Source organism: Bubalus kerabau, chromosome 8 (genome assembly GCF_029407905.1).
Source record: "Bubalus kerabau isolate K-KA32 ecotype Philippines breed swamp buffalo chromosome 8, PCC_UOA_SB_1v2, whole genome shotgun sequence".
Classification (NCBI taxonomy): Eukaryota; Metazoa; Chordata; class Mammalia; order Artiodactyla; family Bovidae; genus Bubalus; species Bubalus kerabau.
Window position 1 is genome coordinate 47,729,353 of NC_073631.1, and position 21,111 is coordinate 47,750,463.

The 21,111-nt window shown below is 38.2% G+C and overlaps 1 protein-coding gene across 1 annotated transcript in view; it reads right to left on the bottom strand.

Annotated features, from left to right (window-relative positions):
• Positions 1-21,111, bottom strand: part of RELN (reelin) — a 553,687-nt gene that overhangs the window by 123,889 nt on the left and 408,687 nt on the right. Inside the window, exons 21-24 of the mRNA XM_055590184.1 lie at positions 17,434-17,626; positions 16,324-16,436; positions 9,462-9,599; positions 7,855-8,041 (exon numbers count right to left, since the gene is read on the bottom strand). Coding sequence (XP_055446159.1) covers positions 7,855-8,041; positions 9,462-9,599; positions 16,324-16,436; positions 17,434-17,626 — 631 coding nt within the window. The remainder of the gene's footprint in view (positions 1-7,854; positions 8,042-9,461; positions 9,600-16,323; positions 16,437-17,433; positions 17,627-21,111) is intronic.

The following is a 21,111-nucleotide window of genomic DNA, read 5'->3' on the forward strand; positions in this document are numbered from 1 at the left end:
TTTCATTTTTCTTGCTATTGACTTGACATACTGTAAGTATGAAACACCTCAGAGATTACTATAATCTGTCCTAGAATGTTCATGCCTCAGGATCAGTACAGGAAGAATGATTTTGAGAAGAATCTAGCTGGTTAATTCCCACCCAGCAAAATTCTATGAAAACCCTGGCATTCGGAAATGAGCCAGAAGGATAAAGATCTAAGATGAGAAGTATAAAAATCCAGCTATCATAATTAGATGGTTGGAATGATTGCCTATTGCAATATTCACAGAATAGTGTTGTTTTTTCCAGGAGAATATGGTATTGCTCTATAATGGTTCTGAGAGTATTTTGTGGGATTTTTGTAAATGGTGAAAAATATCATATAAATGCTTGGTGTGGCACTGAAGATGTTTTTTCTAGAGTAGCACAAATCAATTTCTTTTGTTCAGTGACCTGAAATGATGAACATTGTTTTAAGGGGGTAAAAAAGAAAAAAAGAAATGGCTCATGGTAAACCATTCTGTCAGAACTTAGAATCTGATGTAACACATAGTTTGTAGTTTTTTTTCCTATCATACTATGATCAATGTATCTATGTGTATGTGTAGATATGTGTGACCTATATTTTGGTCACCTGATGCAAACAGCTGACTCTTTTGAAAAGACCCTGATGCTGGGAAAGACTGAAGGCAGAAGAGGGCATCAAAGGATGAGATGGCTGGATGGCATCACGGATGCAATGGACAAGAACTTGGGCAAACTCCGGGAGATGGTGAGGGACAGGGAGGCCTGGTATGCTGCAGTCCATGGGGTCACGAAGAGTCAAGACATGACTAGGCGACCGAACAACAACAAGGAGCATTTATATCTATCTATCTATGTATACATAGACATGTAATGTGAGTGTATGTGTGTTCAGATAATAGATTAAGGATTTTCTCATTGCTGGAGAGTGGAAAATATGCTCCAGTATTCCCTAACATTTTAGGTTAAAATGTCTTTAGGGTTTACATAAAATAATACAAAATTTAAAGGCAATGTCTTTAAAATCTTGAGCCTTTATAATAAAACCTCTAAAACACTTTACAAAACTTCATGTTTTGTCTTCCATTAAAGTTGTCTTTTCAGATGACCAAGCTTGATTTAGAAAAGGCAGAGGAACCAGAGATCAAATGGTCAACATCCACTAGATCACTGAAAAAGCAAGAAAGTTCCAGAAAAACATCTAAATCTGCTTTATTGACTATCCAAAAGCCTTTGACTGTGTGGATCACAATAAACTGTGGAAAATTCTGAAAGAGATGGAAATACCAGACCACCTTACCTGGCTCCTGAGAAATCTGTATGCAGGTCAAGAAGCAACAGTTAGAACAGGATATGGAATAACAAACTGGTTCCAAATCGGGAAAGGAGAACATCAAGGCTGTATATTGTCACCCTGGTTATTTAACTTATATGCAGAGTCACCCTTATGGCAGAAAGCAAAGAAGAACTAAAGAGCCTCTTGATGAAAGTGAAAGAGGAGAGTGAAAAAGTTGGCTTAAAACTCAACATTCAAAAAACAAAGATCATTGCATCTAGTCCAATCACTTCATGGCAACTAGATGGGGAAACAATGGAAACAGTGACAGACTTTATTTTCTTGGGCTCCAAATTCACTGCAGATGGTTACTGCAGCTATGAAATTAAAAGATGCTTACTCCTTGGAAGGAAAGTTATGACCAACCTAGACAGCATATTAAAAAGCAGAAACATTAGTTTGCCAACAAAGGTCTGTCTAGTCAAAGCTATGGTTTTTTGAGGAGTCATGTATGGATGTGAGAGTTGGACTATAAAGAAAGCTGAGTGCCAAAGAATTGATGCTTTTGAACTGTGGTGTTGGAGGTGACTCTTGAGAGTCCCTTGGACAGAAAGGAGATCCAACCAGTCAATCCTAAAAGAAATCAACCCTGAATACTCATTGGAAGGACTGATGCTGAAGCTGAAACTCAATACTTCGGCAACCTGATACGAAGAGCTGACTCACTGGAAAAGACCCTTGATGCTGGGAAAGATTGAAGGCAGGAGGAGAAGGGGACAACAGAGGACAAGATGGTTGGATGGCATCACTGACTCGATGGACATGAGTTTGAGCAAGCTTTGGGAGTTGGTGAAGGGCAGGGAAGCCTGGCATGCTGCAGTCCACGGTGTCACAAAGAGTCGGACATGACTGAGTGACTGAACTGAACTGAAAGTCATCTTTAATCAAAAAGCCCAGCAGAAAAATAATTCTACTATATTTATTTGAAAATAACATTTTTTTAGAACTTCCTATTGTTTCCACTTTTCTTTCCAATTCATTCATTACTTTCTTCAAATAATTATTGATTGCCAATTATACCAAGCTCAACACCATGTGTTGTATAAACAAACTAGAAAGGAGATTTTGCAGACATAAGCAGGGAAAGTAATGACAACTCAGAGCTACAGACCAAGTTCTATTCCTTGTTAAATCCCACTTGGTCATCTGATCAATTATCAAGGTTCCAATTTATTCAGTCTCAAGGGTATTTATGGATATGTAAATACCTAATGCAAGGCATGCATTTTTGAGTAGAACATCTTATCTAGAAGTTTGGCTCAGTCAGTAATTCTGCATTTTGCTGGGTAATGTGAGAATAAAAATAAAAATATGATCTATATATGTAAGAAACATTGACAATGAGAGAGGCAGTCAAATAAAGGAGAGATCAGTGTCATCTGCCATAGTCCCAGAATCCCCATGGAAGTGAAACCAAGCAGGACCCTGTGGGGCTCCTGGGTACAAAAGCCTTTCCATGTCCCCTGTTCCTTGTTCGTAGGGAACAGACTCCAGCCTTCACGATCTTCCCTGAATCTCAAAGAGTAGATTCAAACAGTTGCTAGTCAGGGAAGGGAGAGGATGCAGAGACAAAGGAGGAACAATAAACAATAGTGCAACCTTGTGGCAGAGTCCTCGTTCTGCCTAAAGGGAAACACGTAACAATATCTTTGCATTTTTACAGAACTAAAACCCCCACCAAGTGGAAGATATCCGTATTCTTCATTCCAGAGAAGACCACTGAGGCCAGATTAAAAGAACTAGAGCAGCATCAAGAAACTATGCGAGACCAGGATAAAGGAGTGCAGGCTCTACACACACCCTAATCTTGGTCAGCAACCCCACTCTTAAACAACCGCTATAAAATTCCTCACCAAATCCTCCTGGGGTAGAATAGTTTTCCAGGGCAGGAATACACTGTTGTCCTCCTTTGCCCGGCAAAGCAACAAAGCTTTTCTTTTCTATTTCACTCAGAACTCCATCTCTGAGATTTGATTCAGCACCAGTATGCAGAGGCTGACATTCAGCATCAGAAGCAGCAGGATTTGGGCAAAAGTTTTATATGGATATCAGAGATGGTGGAAGGCATAATGGAAAGCAGTGGAGACTAAGCAAAGAGGGAAATTGGCAACATATGGGATGATGAGGACAGTTTCCAGTTTGGAGAAAAGGATTCATGTTTGGAAAAAGAAAATGAGTTATGCAGTTAGGGCAGCAGTCCTGGAGACTGTCCTCAACACTGGTGATGGAAGAATGACAAGGCAGAAGCATGTTTTTAGAGAAATGAATCTAGATTGACTTCAAACCTCTAAGGAACCCTTCCTTTGGGTTATTATCTCTTCTCTACTTCAATCATGCTGGCTGGTGGGGGCTGTCAAACTGTGTATTCCACCTCTCTGCCAATGGAGTGAGGATACACCTCTGGCCATGCCCATCATATGACACCATTCATGTACATGTGATTGGTCAACCAGAAACCTTACTCACATTTTCCCATGGAGTTGCTTATAGGGCTCTGTGGCCATGGCCACTCTCACAATGACTGCTGACCTGAAAACGAGTCTCCTCTTAAGGGGAGAGTTCTGTGGGCATTTGAGTTTCCAGTTCTAGGTATCTCTGTGGCCAGTTTCATCTAAGCCCTCCCTGTTTTGATTACAAGAACTAAATTTCCTTCTTTTTTGCTTAAGCTAGTTTCTCTCACTTAGAATTCAAAATAGGTCTGACTGATACAAGAGAAAAAAAGTAAATCTATGATCCTTAGGTATCTTGACAAAAATTTACAGAGAAAGTTGGTACAGGAGGAAGAGATTGATTTTATTTTTGAAATGCATATTTTATTAGTGGCAGGGCATGCCTATGGAAATATTCAATGATACCAATTTGAAATTCATTCTCATAAACTATGAGAGCTAACACTTATATGCTTTTCAACTGTGGTGTTGGAGAAGACTCTTGAGAGTCTCTTGGATTGCAAGGACATCCAACCAGCCCATTCTAAAGGAGATCAGTCCTGGGTGTTCATTGGAAGGACTGATGCTAAAGCTGAAACTCCAATACTTTGGCTACTTCATGCAAAGAATTGACTCATTAGAAAAGACTCTGATGCTGGGAGGGATTGGGGGCAGGAGGAGAAGGGGATGACAGAGGATGAGATCGCTGGATGGCATCACCGACTCGATGGACATGAGTTTGGGTGAACTCAGGGAGTTGGTGATGGACAGGGAGGCCTGGCATGCTGCGATTCATGGGGTCGCAAAGAGTTGGACACGACTGAGTGACTGAACTGAACTGAACACTTATAATGGTAATTCTATGTGCCCAACACCATCCTTTATTCTTTACCTGCATTAACTCACTCCCAACATCCCACTTCACAGTGGGATGTGACACAGAAAGATGTTATAACTCTGCAAGGTGAACCAATACATGAGTTTTGGAGCCCAGGTACAAAGCCAGGTAGCTTGACTCCAGACATCATCTTTAATTAAGAGGAAGAAATATTAATATGTAACCCTTATATGTTTAAAATATCTGTGTTTTTTAACACGTATGTTTACTGGGCTGTTTGGGTACATACTGGTTAGGGATTCATTTGTGTTAGTTGCTCAGTCACATCCGATTCTTTGCGACCCCACGGGCAGTAGCCCACCAGGCTCCTCTGTCCATGTAATTTTCTAGGTAAGAACACTGGAGTGAGTAGCTGTTCACTTCTGCAGGGGATCTTCCTGACCCAGGGGTCAAACTCAGATTTCTCACATTGCAGGTAGATTCTTTAACATCTGAGCCACAAAGGAACCCCAAGGATTCATCATCTTGTTTTAGAACTGATGGTATCAGAGACACAATGTTTCCATTTCTGCAGGATTAGACTGTGTATCCAGATCTATAGAATGTGTATTGGTCACTTATTGAGTATCATCTCTAAGAATAATGATCAGGGAACCTTCAATGTCAATAGATAAGAATATCATTAAATGGAATATATCCCTGATTTTCTGTCATTCTCTCTTGTTTACTTGCTGATTCTTTGTTCTGCACCTGTATCAAAACAAAAGCTGTACCTATTTTTATATTTGCATAAATTAATGTGTTTAGGATTTCTGCCCAAACAGGTTCTGCAACATATCAGCCCTATCATATATCACCCACCTTTATGTACTTGCTATATGATGTGGAATGAGACATTTCCCACTTGTCCTAGAATTGGTGGCTATAGTCCTTGCTGGAAAGAAGTGGCACTAGTCACTCCACATTCTAAAGAGAGCTGCTGGATGCTTGGGGCTGGTGCACTGGGACTACCCAGAGGGATGGAATGGGGAGGGAGGAGGGAGGAGGGTTCAGGATGGGGAACACATGTATACCTGTGGCGGATTCATTTTGATATTTGGCAAATCTAATACAGTTATGTAAAGTTTAAAAATAAAATTAAATTAAAAAAAATAAATAAAATAAAATATAAAAAAAAAAAAAAAAAAAGAGAGCTGCTAATAATTACAGTTGCATACACTGCTCAGGTTGGAGAGCTGGACCTGCTCCTCTCTGCAGTCCTTTTGAAGACTATTTGGAGAGATGAACTGGAGGAGAGAGGAAGAAAAGAATGTCCTTCCTAGACTGTAGCAAGGGAGGAGAGGGAGGTGGTTCTCTCAACCCCATTCCTCACCAACCAATGTGTGTTAGGATTGTTTCAAGAGAATCAGACTTAGGGATTCTGGCTGGCATCTCAGTCCCTAGTTGGTGTATACTGATCTGTCTGCTTCCACTGGGGAAGCTGAAGCCTGCAAGATAAACTTCTACTTGGAGTCTCTGTTATGGACTTTATGTTAAGGTGTTCCCAAATTCACATGCTGGAAGACTAACCCTTAAAGGGATGGTATTAGGAGGTGGGGCCTTCAGCAGGTAATTAAGTTATGAAGGTGGAGTCCTCATGATGGAATTAGTGCCCTTATAAGAAGAGACACAAGAGAGTCTGCTTCTTCTCTCTCTGCTCTCTCTTGGGGATTCCCAGGTGGTGCTAGTGATAAAGTACCTGCTTGCCAATGCTGGAGATGTAAGAGACGCAGGTTCGATCCCTGGGTCAGGAAGGTCCCTTGGAGGAGGGCATAGCAATCCACACCAGTATTCTTGCCTGGGGAATCCCATGGACAGAGAAACCTGCCAGGCTCCAGGTCATAGGGTTGCAAAGAGTTGGACACAACTGAAGCGACTTAGCATGCATGCTCTCTCTTGCCTCCTGTGAGGATGCAATGCAAAGATGACCATCCTACAAGTGTGGAAGCAGTCACTTCACACTAGACACTGAATCTGTTGGTGCCTTGATCTTAGACTTTCTAGCTTTCACAAGTGTAAGAAGAAAATGTTTGCTGTTTCAGTCCCCTACTCTATGGTATTTTATCATAGTAGCCCAAGTTGACCAGGATGGTCCCACATCAGCTGACACCACAAGCAGCCACCAAACTGAGTGGAAATAGGACCTGAGATGTTTGCTATTGATGGACAGCTGGTTAGTTCCCTAGGAACAGCTCTGTACACCTCTGCCCTCATCATTACCCCACATTCCTCCAATCATATTCTTGGGGTTAATGGCAATAAGTTTAATATTAATTAGTTTAATATTAATGATTTTAATAAACTTATTAATCTAAGTTTAATAAACACTTCTAGAAGTACTTTCTATGTGTTAGGTACTGTTCCATATGATTTACAAGTACTAACTCATTTAACCTGCATAATAATGCTGATGAGATATATATATATATATATATATATATATATATTTTTTTTACCAATGAGGAAGTCAAGCCACAGACAGGTTAAGGAATTTGTTCAAAGTCACACAGCTAGGAAGTGGAAGAATCAGATTGAAACAGGTAGTCTGGCTACAGAGTTGCTATTGTTAACTTCTAAGCTCCACCACCACTCATATCCTTACCCTCAGACCCACATGCTCATACACCCTTCAAAGGCTGGGATGAGAAGGGGCCAAGGCCCTGCCCCACTCAAAGCGTGATTGGCATTGGAGGAAAGGAAAGCAATGAGCTTTAAATCAGGTACAAGAGGGGCAGGAATTTTAGATCGACCTACCTGGATTTGTAGTAAGCAAAGACAAGCATAAAACTATGAGTTTCTCAAATGGAGTTAAGGCACAGGAATTTGGCAAAGTCCAATCAAAAGCAGAAGAAAAAAAAAGATAAGAGATAGGTTACCCACTCCAGTACTGGGTTTCCCTTGTGGCTCAGCTGGTAAAGAATGCTCATGTGGGTTTGATCCCTGTGTTGGGAAGATCCTCTGGAGAAGGGAAAGGCCACCCACTCCAGTATTCTGGCCTGGAGAATTCCATGGACTGTATAGTCCATGGGGTTGCAAAGAGTCAGACACAACTGAGCAACCTTCAATTTCAATCAAAAGCAGACAAAGTGGGAAAAAATAAAACTACATCACATTTGTACCTTCTGAGTTCAGACTGCTCCATAACATCAGTCACATATTGAAATAGCCACTGCCCTGATAACTTACTCTTGGCTCTCACTCATACCTTACTGAAATATAGAGATGATCCAGAAGAGATGACCCCACACCCTTCTTCGGGTTTTACAATTTGTCCCCCAATAACTTCTTGCCAGTCAGACTCCCAAGCACTCGGGTTCTCAAAGTCCGACATGATCGTGGAAGGAAGGGCAGCTTCTGGGTGGCACTCAGTGCCCTGGTATCCCTGGTCACACCTATGAGAGAGGAGGGCTGAGTGAACAAGAGATAGACTCGTATGTGACTGCCACAGCCATCTGACCTGCAACATTCCCTATGTCTCAGTTTTGCTCAGGTATTAGCATCTGCACTAGACTTTTAATTACTCTGTCAGTCTTTGTACATGGTGGTAACAACCTTCAGTTTTTCACATGGGGAAAAAGGGACAGAATTCATTTTTAAAAGAAAATGCTATAATGGTACAAATGAGGATAATGAAGAAAGATATGGGCGTATATGAACATGTGTGGTTGGGTAGAGGGGAAGGATTATGAAAATTTCCTGTAGGCTTAAAAGGTCACATGTAAATGTTTGTCTGCTCACCCAATACTTAACTGTGGCCATGTTTTATAGTTCCTCCTTCTGATTAAATTATGTATTTTTTAGAGTCTTTAAGTATTCAAGTGTGTTCCTATCATCCTCATTAGCGATAATCACCATCTCCCTCTATATACAACCTTGAGCTTCTGGTGAAGTGATGTAGGACAGTATGCAGCAGCTGTTTGACCTGTGCTTTAAGACTACCAGGGGAAGGAAGGAGAGGCAATAGCCAAGCTCTATTAACTAAAAAAGAGGACTTTAGGGCTAGCTGATAAACTCTGAAATGTAAACCCAGGAGGTTACATTTTGAGGTTTAGAATATATGGCTTTATACTTGTTGAAATGCAACAATATCTTTTACATCTAAAATAAGGATAGAGTCCATCAGGAAATGAATGGATAAGGAAGCTGTGGTACATATACATAATAGAGTATTACTCAGCCATTAAAAAGAATGCCTTTGAATCAGTTCTAATGAGGTGGATGAAATTGGAGCCTATTATACAGAGTGAAGTAAGCCAGAAAGAAAAACACCAATACAGTATACTAATGCATATATATGGAATTTAGAAAGATGGTAACAATAACCCTGTATGCGAGACAGCAATAGAGACACAGATGTATAGAACAGTCTTTTGGACTCTGTGGGAGAGGGAGAGGGTGGGATGATTTGGGAGAATGGCACTGAAGCATGTATAATATCATATAAGAAATGAATCGCCAGTCCAGGTTTGATGCAGGATACAGGATGCATGGGGCTTGTGCACTGGGATGACCCAGAGAGATGGTACGGGGAGGGATGTGGGAGGGGGGTTCAGGATGGGGAGCACATGTACACCCATGGCAGATTCATGTTGATGTATGGCAAAACCAATACAATATTGTAAAGTAATTAACCTCCAATTAAAATAAATAAATTTAAATTAAAAAAAATAAGGATAGAAAGGAGGATCGTTTTCCTTTGGCTATTTCATTATTTATCAGGCTATCCCTAGAAGTCTGATGGCACCTGCTGTGGTATCATTGTGAACACACACCCAGAGAAGCAGAGTCAATCGTCTCTTCTGACACATATACCTGCACATGCCGCGGTCGCAGGAGCCATGCCCACTGCACATGTTGGGGCACTGCTGCCCAATGTAAATGCTGTCTAGAGCCCACTCATCTTGAGCTGTGTAATAGCTCTGACTCCAACGGAAGCGGGTGGCACTGGACCTAGAAACAAGTCAAGGTATAGTAATAAAAACATGACATGGGTCATACAGACAAAGAACGCCAGAGTTCAAAATTCTCCAGAGAACTAACTCTTTGGAACTTGAATTTAGATGCCGATCATTTTTGTTTAGTGGTTTAATTTCCACTCAGTTACTGTCTGATTCAACAATTCCATCTTGAAGAAAAGTCTACTTATCTGTTTACATCAGTCTTAATTTGAGACATGTTAAAGAAAAATACAGTATCAGATTTTGTTGCTGTTGTTGCTTAGGGTTTTGATGCTAGGAAAAGAAAAGAAGACTAATTTTAAAAAATAAATATTTATACAAAACTGTCTTTCACAGATGAAAATGCACAGTGTTTATCTTACAGTAATGCAGTTTCTTACAATAAATGTATCAGTAGTTATTCAAAGACTTCCAGTTGGCTCTCAATATAAAACAAAAGTTTCGTTTGCAGGTGCTGTTTTGGGATTGAGAGGATGGGTGACATTGTACTATTTTCCAAGTAAGAACATCTGGGTTCTAAATCCTGCTTATTATTTCTAAACCATTAACTTGCTTGGTTTTCATGGACAAGTTGATGTTAAGTGGAGATAAAAACTTAAACCGTCTGTTACACATAGAGAAACACTTGGGACCCTGATTCAAATGAGATATAAAGTCTAAAGCAGAAGACATTCTGAGAGAAATGCCAAGAGGGTTTCCATTCATTGACTACTACAAAATGTGCTTTTAAAATCACATCATACTTTTCACCTCTAGGAAGTTTCAGGTATCCATGACCAGTTTTATCTGGTCAAAGTGCAAAACAAGAGAGAACAAACAAACAAAAAAAAATGTGCAGAAAAGGCGTGCATGCTCAGTTCAATTGATTAAACCCTCCCCAAGTACACTAGCTACAGACACACTTGATCTTAATGGCTCTGAATGATCCATTAAGGTCTACTGCATCAATTATCCACATATTAAATACTCCCTAAGTACATAACAGACTGCTAAAATCCAGAATAAGCCTTTACTGCTTATTTTACTAATGATATGTGGTTGATATGTTGCATTTTTTATTCATAGTAGGATAATTTCAGGATTCATTGAGATGCATCCAGTAGACACAGGTTTGTAGCATATCAGTGCTCTTCCTGGTACATACAATGAGACAGATGTCCCCTTCCATGGTAACAGTTTATATTTGTAATCTAATAGCCATCACAATTTTCATAGTCCAATTAAGAAATGTGTTTTAGAAAAGCTTACTATAAAAGTAGGGACATTATCTTGGAGCCCAACAGAAGACAAGTAAATTAAGACTCATGCACCACTGTCATTTAGAGAGATGACTATATTCTTTTAAGACTGATACAATCTGAGTCAAGCTGAGGGTCACAGGTGTCTAGACTCTGAGTTCTCTTGGAGACAGGGATATCTTTTTATCTAGTAGTTTGCACAGGAACAGAATAAAGTAAGCATACAAAAAAAGTCTGCTAAAAAATGAACTGATGAGTGGACGGACAAGGCCGGGAAAGGGCACCCTGTTTCTGACTTCTGTAGGTAATGGAGTGAAGAATGTGTTAGGAGTCAGGGGACTTGACCCCAAGGACCCTGGCTCTGCAATTTATCAGCTGTGTGACCTTTAGTGGGAAATTTAAGCCTTCAGGAGCTTCTAGTTCCTCACCTCTCAAATTAGGAGATTGGGCAAACTGATTTCTAGGATCCCTTCCAGCTCAAAAATTTAATGACTGCTCTGGTGATTTGCTGACAGAGGTGATAGTTTATTTTCTTTATAATCATATGCTTACATGAAACCTATGGCATATATTATTTTGAAGTTTTGATGTTTCAAATATTAAAATGGGGTTGGAGGGTTTCAGAAATCTGACCTAATTTATGCTTCTAAAAAATCACTTTAAACACATTCCAAATCCTTTTTATAAATAACTTATCCTTACATGTATCTCTGAACTCTTAAAAAGATATTTCATAAGATAAAATGCTTAAAGTGAATTATTCCATTTAAAATGACAATCCACAGTTTCATGTGCTGATGTTAATTAACAGAAAAGAAAGTGAAAGAGGTTGAATATTGGCTTCATTTTTAGTGTGAAAAAAAAATTAGTTGTGTGAGCAATCTCCAGCTGATCACATGTGAGAACACAAGGTGTGATCTCACTGATTTGCAGCTGCGTCACTGCTAAATATCAACCCCAATACAAATATTTAATTTGCCAATTTTCTCTTTCTCTCTCTCTCTCCTTCCTCCTCCCTGCCTCTGTCTGTCTCTCAAAATTAAGTATTCTTTTTTTTTTCTAATTAATATTTAACTTTATTTCTCGACCATCTATTCTTTTTTTTTTAATTTTATTTTATTTTTAAACTTTACATAATTGTATTAGTTTTGCCAAATCTTGAGAAGAAAATCCTGTGCACTTTGGATTGAGTCTGGATGTGCCACTACTGCCTAGTGGATCTTGAAATGAAGTTGACCTGCATTTAAAATCCAAGCTATAGATTTTCAAACACAGCAAAACTTGACAGTCTTTTCTTTATTTGATTCCCTCCAGCCTTATAAACTTCTAGAGTGAAATAAAATACCACTGAGTCATCTCTTGATAGTAAGCTAACTTGAGGAATCAGATTAAATGAAAGCTGACTAAACTGTATTTTCTACCTTCAGTGACTGTAATTACATTTACTCAATTATTCTGAAACTCATTCAGTCATTAGGTGTTGATTTGTTTATGAAGTCAGCAACTGACAGCTGTTTGGGTTTCATTAGGCTCTGTTCTTATGTAAATGTCTCTCATAAAAATGAAATTAATTTTCATTGGCTAACAAATGTTCAGTTCATATAAAATATAATTTCTTTGAGCAGGTGTATACATATTCAATATTTCAATCTAAGTTGTCCTATCTAGCATATCTTCTAAAGTTAACAGATCTTTGACAATGCTGATCACATTTGCTTGTCTGTGTTCAATTTATAGTTGCATATGCTTGAATCAAAACAGCAGAAGAAAGATTTGGCAGAAGGAATACTGCTTCAAACTAAACTGTAATTTCTTCTCCCAATGCTTGGGAAAAACCTGCCATCTGCAAAAGTCTGAAATGCACATAAGAAAGTTAAAAAGAATGTCAAAGAGGATAAATATGCTTTGTTTTTACAGCAGAGCTTTAGAGCATTATAGGTACAAAAACAATGAAAATAACTAGTTGAACATTATTTTTTAAACAATTACTGCAATAATATTTAGTTTAAGTATTAGTCAGTAGAGATATTAAAATAAATATCCTATTGGATTGTTTGTTTTTCAGAAATAGTTTCATTTTCCTCACCCAGGGCTTTGAAGGAAATTTGGAAAAGCAGAATTCAATAATTTACCTACATGTACATAAAGGCAAGCTGTCAAGACTGAATAATCTAGTAGATTTTTTTTTCAGTTTTTAAAAAGATATGGCTTGTAATAAAACATCTCTTTGGTTCATCAAGGCACACTGAATTGAAATTCTATTTAATTTCCCAACATTTAATGAATATCCCAACAATATGTCAGGTGTTGTGTAAAAACTAAAGACTTTAAGAATCAATGCATTTCCTCTCAAGTACCTAATAAATGAAGGAGGGCATGGCAACCCACTCCAGTATTCTTGCCTGGAGAATCCCATGGATAGAGGATCTTGGCAGGCTACAGTCCATAGATCACAAAGAGTTGGACATGACTGAAGCACCTTAGCATGCATGCACTCATGCCTAATAAACATTGATGAGAATTTGATTTCTTTTTAACTATATTAAAACTCAATCCAGTAGTACTATCTTTTAAGCTAAGAGATAATAATACAACATACAATTTTAGTGTTAAGTAACTTGCAAAGTCCGTTTTGATAAAGGACACTACTTTTGGGGATACTGTCTAAACTATGGTAATTAAGGATAATAATTTAAAATGTTTCTGGGAACATTCCCAGAATAAACCATTTACTCTGGGAATAAAAATCTTAAATATATTGTCAGGATTATCTTACAATCATAATTTTGAAAAGGTAACCCACATGTCAATGAATAAAAATCAGTGGTTTTTAAATAATGAGGTAATATACATAATGGTGAAATAATGGGGGCAAATTAGAAAAAAAAAAACACCACCTCAGTAGCTTTGAAATACTGACGGGTATTTCAATTGCTTGATATAATTTTTTGTATAATCTTGATAGACATACTTGGAATATCATTGAAATTAAATATAAATCTTGATTATATTCCCAGCAGTAGATATAAAAGAGTAGGATGTTAGAGAAAGCAACAACTTGTTATACAAAGCATAATTGAGTATCCAGGAAATAGTTCACAGTTGGATATAAAAAATGTGGAAATTAAAGTTCAAGCATTTTGTTCAAACTGACATAATGATGAATCTTTAAAAATAATCAAGGAGGCATTCTTCTATAATGCAGTAATTCAATGTTCAACTAAAGGAGGTATAATAATTTTAGGTGGTTATCTAGCCAGTTGTTTTTGTGTAGAGCCTAATTCTCCTATTAAATAGTCCAAGAAGGGTTGAGTTAGTAATTTTCTTTAAAAAAGGGGTCTAGGAAAGCAGATATCACAGAAAAATATAATTTTTTGTCTCTTTTATGCCTTTTCTGCTACACAAAACACAGAACTCCAGAAGTGCTCGAGATCTTTAAGATCATCTAATTCAACCTCTTCATCATATACGTAAGGAATTACGTTTGAAGAGGCTGTGAATGGCTAAAGCATGAAGTCAGTCATTTACAGAGATATACTGAGAACTCAGGTGTTCTGATTTCTTGTCAAAGGTTCTTTCTTCGGTGAGCTTATCTTGTTCCAGGGTTTAAATAGTACTCATAGTTTTTAACTTTTAAGCCCAACTCCCCTTTTAAGCTCCAGATTCCTAAGTCCAATTGGCTTTTTTACTTGAATAGATAAGTATCTCAAAATTCATAGCACAAAACATAAGAAGCATATGACTTTTAATCCAGTGTCCTAAATCCACTTCTCCAGCCTCTCCCATCTTAGTCAGTGGTACTACCATTCGACATTTTTCCCAGGCCCAGAATTTAGAAACTGTTTTTGATTCTTCCCATTCTACCCCAGCTCCCATCTGGTCCATCAACAAGTCCGATTTCATTAATATAAATTTCACAAATGATGGCTCTTGCCATGTCTGTTACAATCATACTCCAAGCCACCTAAACATTTAATGCTTGGACCACCCCACACCCCCTGAACTGGTCTTCCTGTCTTCACTCTTTATCGTACAGTCTATTCCTCAAACAGGCCTCAGAGTGATTAGTCTAACAGGAAACAATGCAATATTTGGGGAAAATGTGCTTTTCTCTTTCTTACTATCAAGTATTAAATTTTCTCCCTAGTTACTGCGGCTTCTGCCTGGGATGATTTTCATTCTTACTGAAGGAGAATAGAGAAAAAAGGACATGTTAAGTTCGGGATGGGGAACACGTGTATACCTGTGGCGGATTCATGTTGATGTATGGCAAAACCAATACAATATTGTAAAGTAATTAACCTCTAATTAAAATAAGGGAACCCTCTTATATTGTTGGTGGGAATGCAAACTAGTACAGCCACTATGGAGAACAGTGTGGAGATTCCTTAAAAAACTGGAAATAGAACTGCCATACGACCCAGCAATCCCACTGCTGGGCATACACACCGAGGAAACCAGAATTGAAAGAGATGCGTGTACCTCAGCGTTCATCGCAGCACTGTTTATAATAGCCAGGACGTGGAAGCAACCTAGATGTCCATCAGCAGATGAATGGATAAGAGAGCTGTGGTACATATACACAATGGAGTATTACTCAGCCATTAAAAAGAATAAATTTGAATCAGTTCTAATGAGGTGGATGAAACTGGAGCCTATTATACAGAGTGAAGTAAGCCAGAAAGAAGAAAAACACCAATATAGTATACTAACGCATATATATGGAATTTAGAAAGATGGTAACAATAACCCTGTATGCGAGACAGCAAAAGAGACACAGATGCATAGAACAGTCTTTTGGACTCTGTGGGGGGGGGGTGGTAATTTGGGAGAATGGCGTTAACACATGTATAATATCATATAAGAAATGAATCGCCAGTCCAGGTTCAATGCAGAATACAGGAAGCTTGGGGATGGTGCACTGGGATGACCCAGAGGGCTGGTATGGGGAGGGTGGTTCAGGATGGGGAACACGTGTACACCTGTGGTGGATGCATGCTGATGTATGGCAAAACCAATACAATATTGTAAAGTAAAAAAATAAAAAATAAAAGAATTTAAATGAATAAATAAATAAATTTATATTTGAAAAAGAAAAGAAAAGAAAAGAAAAAGTAGGCCTTTGCAGGAAGAAAACAGATTTGCAATCCAAACTTTTGACATAGGAGTTTTTAGATTTCCTGTATCATTCTCCTTTATATGTCAAACCCAAAGAAACTGGCTCAATGAGTTTTCCCATAAAATGAAAAGTTGAGGCAAAAAGAGAGATGAGGAAAAGCTAGGACACTTTGGAAACCAAATTTTCATTAGCTCTATTTTTCAAATATCCCCAGTACAAAAAGAAAGATCTTTCGATTCTAAAATAAAAACAGAGGAATGCATACTGCCATCTTGTGCTTAACTCTTCTTCATATTCGTCACGCTAGAAGAGACGTAAAAATTAAAGTGACAGTCATATCTGAAGGTGTCATCTCTCACCAAGTTTTCTGGGGAAGAAGTACTATGACTCTTCTCCACTGTGTGAACTCACTGGCATGGTAAATACTTGCTGATGTAAATTCCTGGCAACTCGGCATACTTGGAAGGCATTCCTAAAAGAGAACCAGGCAAAAATTTAACTCAGCTTCTATTTCCTCAGAGCAATATGTTTACTCACTCAAACCAAGTGAAAAAGACCTTAGAGAAATCTAATGTTATAATATTAACCATTTGCAATATGGATACAATCCATAAATTTTCCTTCTGTGAAGCTAAAATATTTGGGAAATAAATGAGACGCCACAAGGCAATGAAATGTCTTCTAATAGCCACATGGAAAAACAGAAGGTGGATTAGGGTTCCTTTTTTGACCTGTTAGTGTCACACTGTTATTTGGTGCATATTGTCACTTCAGTCATGTCCAACTTTTTGATACCCTATGGACTGTAGCCCTTCAGGCTCCTCTGTTCAAGGGATTTACTGGGGAAGAATACTGGAGTGGGTTGCCATGCCCTTCTCCAGGGGATCTTCCTGACTCAGGTATTGAACCCATATCTCTTATGTCTCCTGCATTGGCAGGTGGGCTCTTCACCACTAGCACCACCTGGTAACATTATCCTATTCAGTATGATATTTATGCATATCAGTAGTATATGCATAAATATCATACTGAATGTATGAATCACCGGTATGTATACAGAAAGAAGTACGTTTTATTTCAAGAACCTGGAATTATGTATTTCTTTTTTGTTTTTTAAGGCAGGAGATATATTCTTAGTATGGTCTACTTGCAGGTGAAGAGACATAAAAGAACAGATGAAGACATGCTACAGGGAAAGAAGAAAGAGACTTTAATAGAGAAAGAGAGCTAGAGAAAATAATGTTGAAAACACCATCCTAGTATATCTATTACCATATTTTCAAGATTTTCAATTGCCCTTTAGCATCTGATAGGCATCCTTATAATCCATTTCTGAGTTTATGTCAATTCTGTTACAAATAATATTGTTCCTTTTCAACCAAACCTAAACTTTTAGAATTTGAATTCTCTGCTCACTATGTAAAATGGTGAAGTCTACCTATCACAAGTTTTAGAGAAAATAGACTTACCTCTTGGACGAGGTGCCAGGTGAGGCCATGGTTGGTTGAATACTCTAGTTTCACCTGATTGTCCATGTGTGGGGTATATTTCTGGCCACAGCCCATCACCAAACTGAACTGAATCATGTAAGATGCTCCTATCTGCATTGATTGTGTTTCCACATAGCGCATACTGGAGGCAAGTTTAGAATCTCCTGTAAAACTGAAAGACAAAGGTGGAAATTAGAAAATTTAAAAAAGCAATATAGTATGGAAAAATTAAGCTCTTCATTTCATACCATATGCCAAAATAATTTTATTTTACTTATTTAAACCTTGCCAAGTTCTAGAATGGATTTCAATTAATTTTAAAAAGGCAATTTGAAATAATCTGCCTATCAAAGAAGCAATATTTTTTTTTAAGGTGATACCTAGAGTGGTAAAACATATTTGAAAATGGGTATGTACTCATGTACCGCTCAAATGTATAAAACCTTTGACTCGTTTCATGGACTCTATCCCAAGGAAATAACTGGTAAACATTTTAACATCAAACTATAGGGAAACTGGAATGCTTAAGTAAACTGGTATAGTCACTTGACAGACTGTCCATATTTCAAATATTTATGAAGGTAATATAATCAAATTATTGTACATGTGACTAAAATAAGTTTTAAAAAAATTTGCAAAATGATGCATAATGGAAATTTACCAGAATGTTTGCAGTGGCTGTGTTTGGTGATAGGAAATGGGACAATCTGAAACTTTTCAGTTTTAAAATTCTCCAGTCTTCAGTACTCAGCTATTAATTACTGAAAATGAGATAATGTGGTTTTAATGGTTGTAAAATTCCCATGATTTACTGGGTCCCAGGTGGCACAGTGGTAAGGAATCCACCTTCTAGTGCAGGAGACGCAGGTTTCATTCCTGCGTCGGAAAATTCCCTGGAGGAAGAAATGGTAACCTACCCCAGTAATCTTGCCTGGAAAATTCTGCGGACAGGGGAGACTGGTGGGCTGCAATCCATAGGGTTGCAAAGAGTCAGGCACAATTTAGCCACTGAGCACACACGAGCACACAATTGAGTACTATGTGATTATAAACTGCTTGAAGGTATGCACAATTACTTTTTCAGAGAAAAGTTCTCAAGGAATTTGTAACCTAGCAGAGGAAATTAAAACATGGACCTGCTTCACTGTAGTTAATATGGTTCAATGTAAATATTCCCAGGGCCAACCACACTGGGATTTATCTGCCAGGGTACTTGGTACTGTGATTCTGAAGCAGGTTATACCATCTTCAATGGTAAGAGGGCTTAGATGGAGTAGACAAAGGTGATAATGCAATACTTCTGGAAATCTTTGAGGCATTTAGTATTTTTTTTTCTTAAATCTGTTTGCCAAATCAGCAAAATAAGAAGTTACTACTCTCACTTGCTTCTTGAAGAGTTTATGATGTTACTTAAAGATGGAATTTTGTCCACATGGAAGACGATCATGGTTTTGGGCTCACGGTTATAAAATGTAAGTAGCTTTTCCCAGACAATGACTAATTATTGTTTAAGTTTTAAATTAAAGTTTTGCACTAGGACAACAAATAGAGGAATGAAATGTAAGAGACTGAATCTCTGCTTTAGTGTACTGTTCATAAATGAAGGGTAAAGTCATATTCAGTACTGCTAGGCTTACAAATCCAGCGCTTCATCTTGTTTGTTGTATTGATATAGATGCCCACCAGTTACTGAGTTAGGTTATACTCTCAGACTGTGCTTATTTAGCACAATATCCACATTATAATCCTTAGTTCCATCCTTACAAATAACTGTGAGGTAGGAACAATTGCCTCTGGTTAACAAATGACAACAATCTCAGATATGCAGATGATTCCACTCTTAATGGCAGAAAATGAAGAGGAAATAAAGAGCCCCTTGATGAGAGTCAAAGAGGAGAATGAAAAGGCTGGTTTGAAACTCAACATTAAAATAAATTAAGATCATGGTATCTGGTCCTATCACTTCATGGCAAATAGAAGGGGGAAAAGTGGAAGCTGTGACAGAATTTATTTTCTTGGGCTCCAAAATCACTGTGGATTGTGACTGCAGCCACGAAATTAAAAGATGCTTGTTCCTTGGAAGGAAAGCTATGACAAACCCAGATAGCATATTAAAATACAGAATTTGCTGACAAAGGTCCATATAGTCAAAGGTATGGTTTTTCCAGTAGTCATGTGAGATGTCCATAAAGAAGGCTGAGTGTTGAAGTGGAGTGTTGGAAAAGACTCTCAAGAGTCCCTTGACTGCAAGGTGATCCAAACAGTCAATCCTAAAAGAAATCAACCCTGAATATTCATTGGAAGGACTGATGCTGAAGCTGAAGCTCCGATACTTTGGCCACCTGATGCAAGGAGCAGACTCATTGGAAAAGACGCTGATGCTGAGAAAGATTGAAGGCAGGAGGAGAAGGGGGAGGCAAAGGATAAGATGGTTAGATAGCATCACTGATTATCAATAGACATGAATCTGAGCACACTTGAGGAGACAGTTGAGCTTCCCAGGTGGCACTAGTGGTAAAGAATTCGCCTGCCAATGCAGGAGACATAAAGAGATGGAGGTTCAATCCTTGCAAGTTTGATCCCTGAGTTGGGCTACAGTCCATACAGTCACAAAGAGTCGGACATGACTGAAGTGACTTGGCATGAACGTACGCAGGAGATAGTGGAGGTCCATGGGGTCACAAAGAGTCAGACACGACTTACTGACTGAACAACAACAACAACAAATGAGGAAATGGAGATAGTAAATGGCAGACACTTGACGAGAAATCAGCTTTGCGTGATTCCAAAACTTCTCAACCAATACACTATCTCTTTGTTCTTCTATTACTCTAAGACAGAGAAGAAAACATTGTAATTTTGAATAATTTTCATTTATAGTTAATTTAAAAATCATTAACTTTCAGTTACTATGCAGTAATGCTCCTATCTTAGAGATACAAAACCATGATTGCTGCTATGTGTTAGGGTATGCAAAATGCAATCTAGAAAATATGAAGCTGTGGGATGCAATTTTTAGTAAAATTACAAAATTAAAGAAATCAGCATTAAACAAAAATACTAGTAAGCTATATGGGCACAAGCATCTATATAAATTCCATAGTCTTTAAAACAGGCAAAAAACAAGACAAAACAAAACCCCAAACACTTTTCCCTGTGATAAATGAAGGTTGCTTTTAGCTTCAAGGGTTATATGCTCTTTCTACTACTCTTTATGAGAAAGGTTATCAAAGGCAAAAACTAGCCTTCATTTAACTGTTTGAAGGTGCAGTATATACCCTAGGCATCTGGTTAAAAACTACAGAGGGCATAGTAGCACATGGGTTGAATGGTCCACAGACCACACAGAGGCACTAAAACTTTCTCACAAAAACCATATAGAGTATTTATCCACTCCAGCATTCCTGAAATAATTTAAGATTATTTTCACAATCAGCACTCCTTTTAAATTCCTTCCTTCTGAGATGGTTTAGTGTCCTGGCAATTCTATACAGATTCAGAAAGAAGTGCTGGGTTTTGCAAATAGTACCTGGACCTAACTTGTGCATGGTTACATATTAACCATGAACTTGGTGGGAGAGAGAAAGCATTCAAACCTGAGAAGTGTGTGCTCTGTGCGCTTCCCTGATGGTAACAGCTTTTAAAGGTGCCAAGACA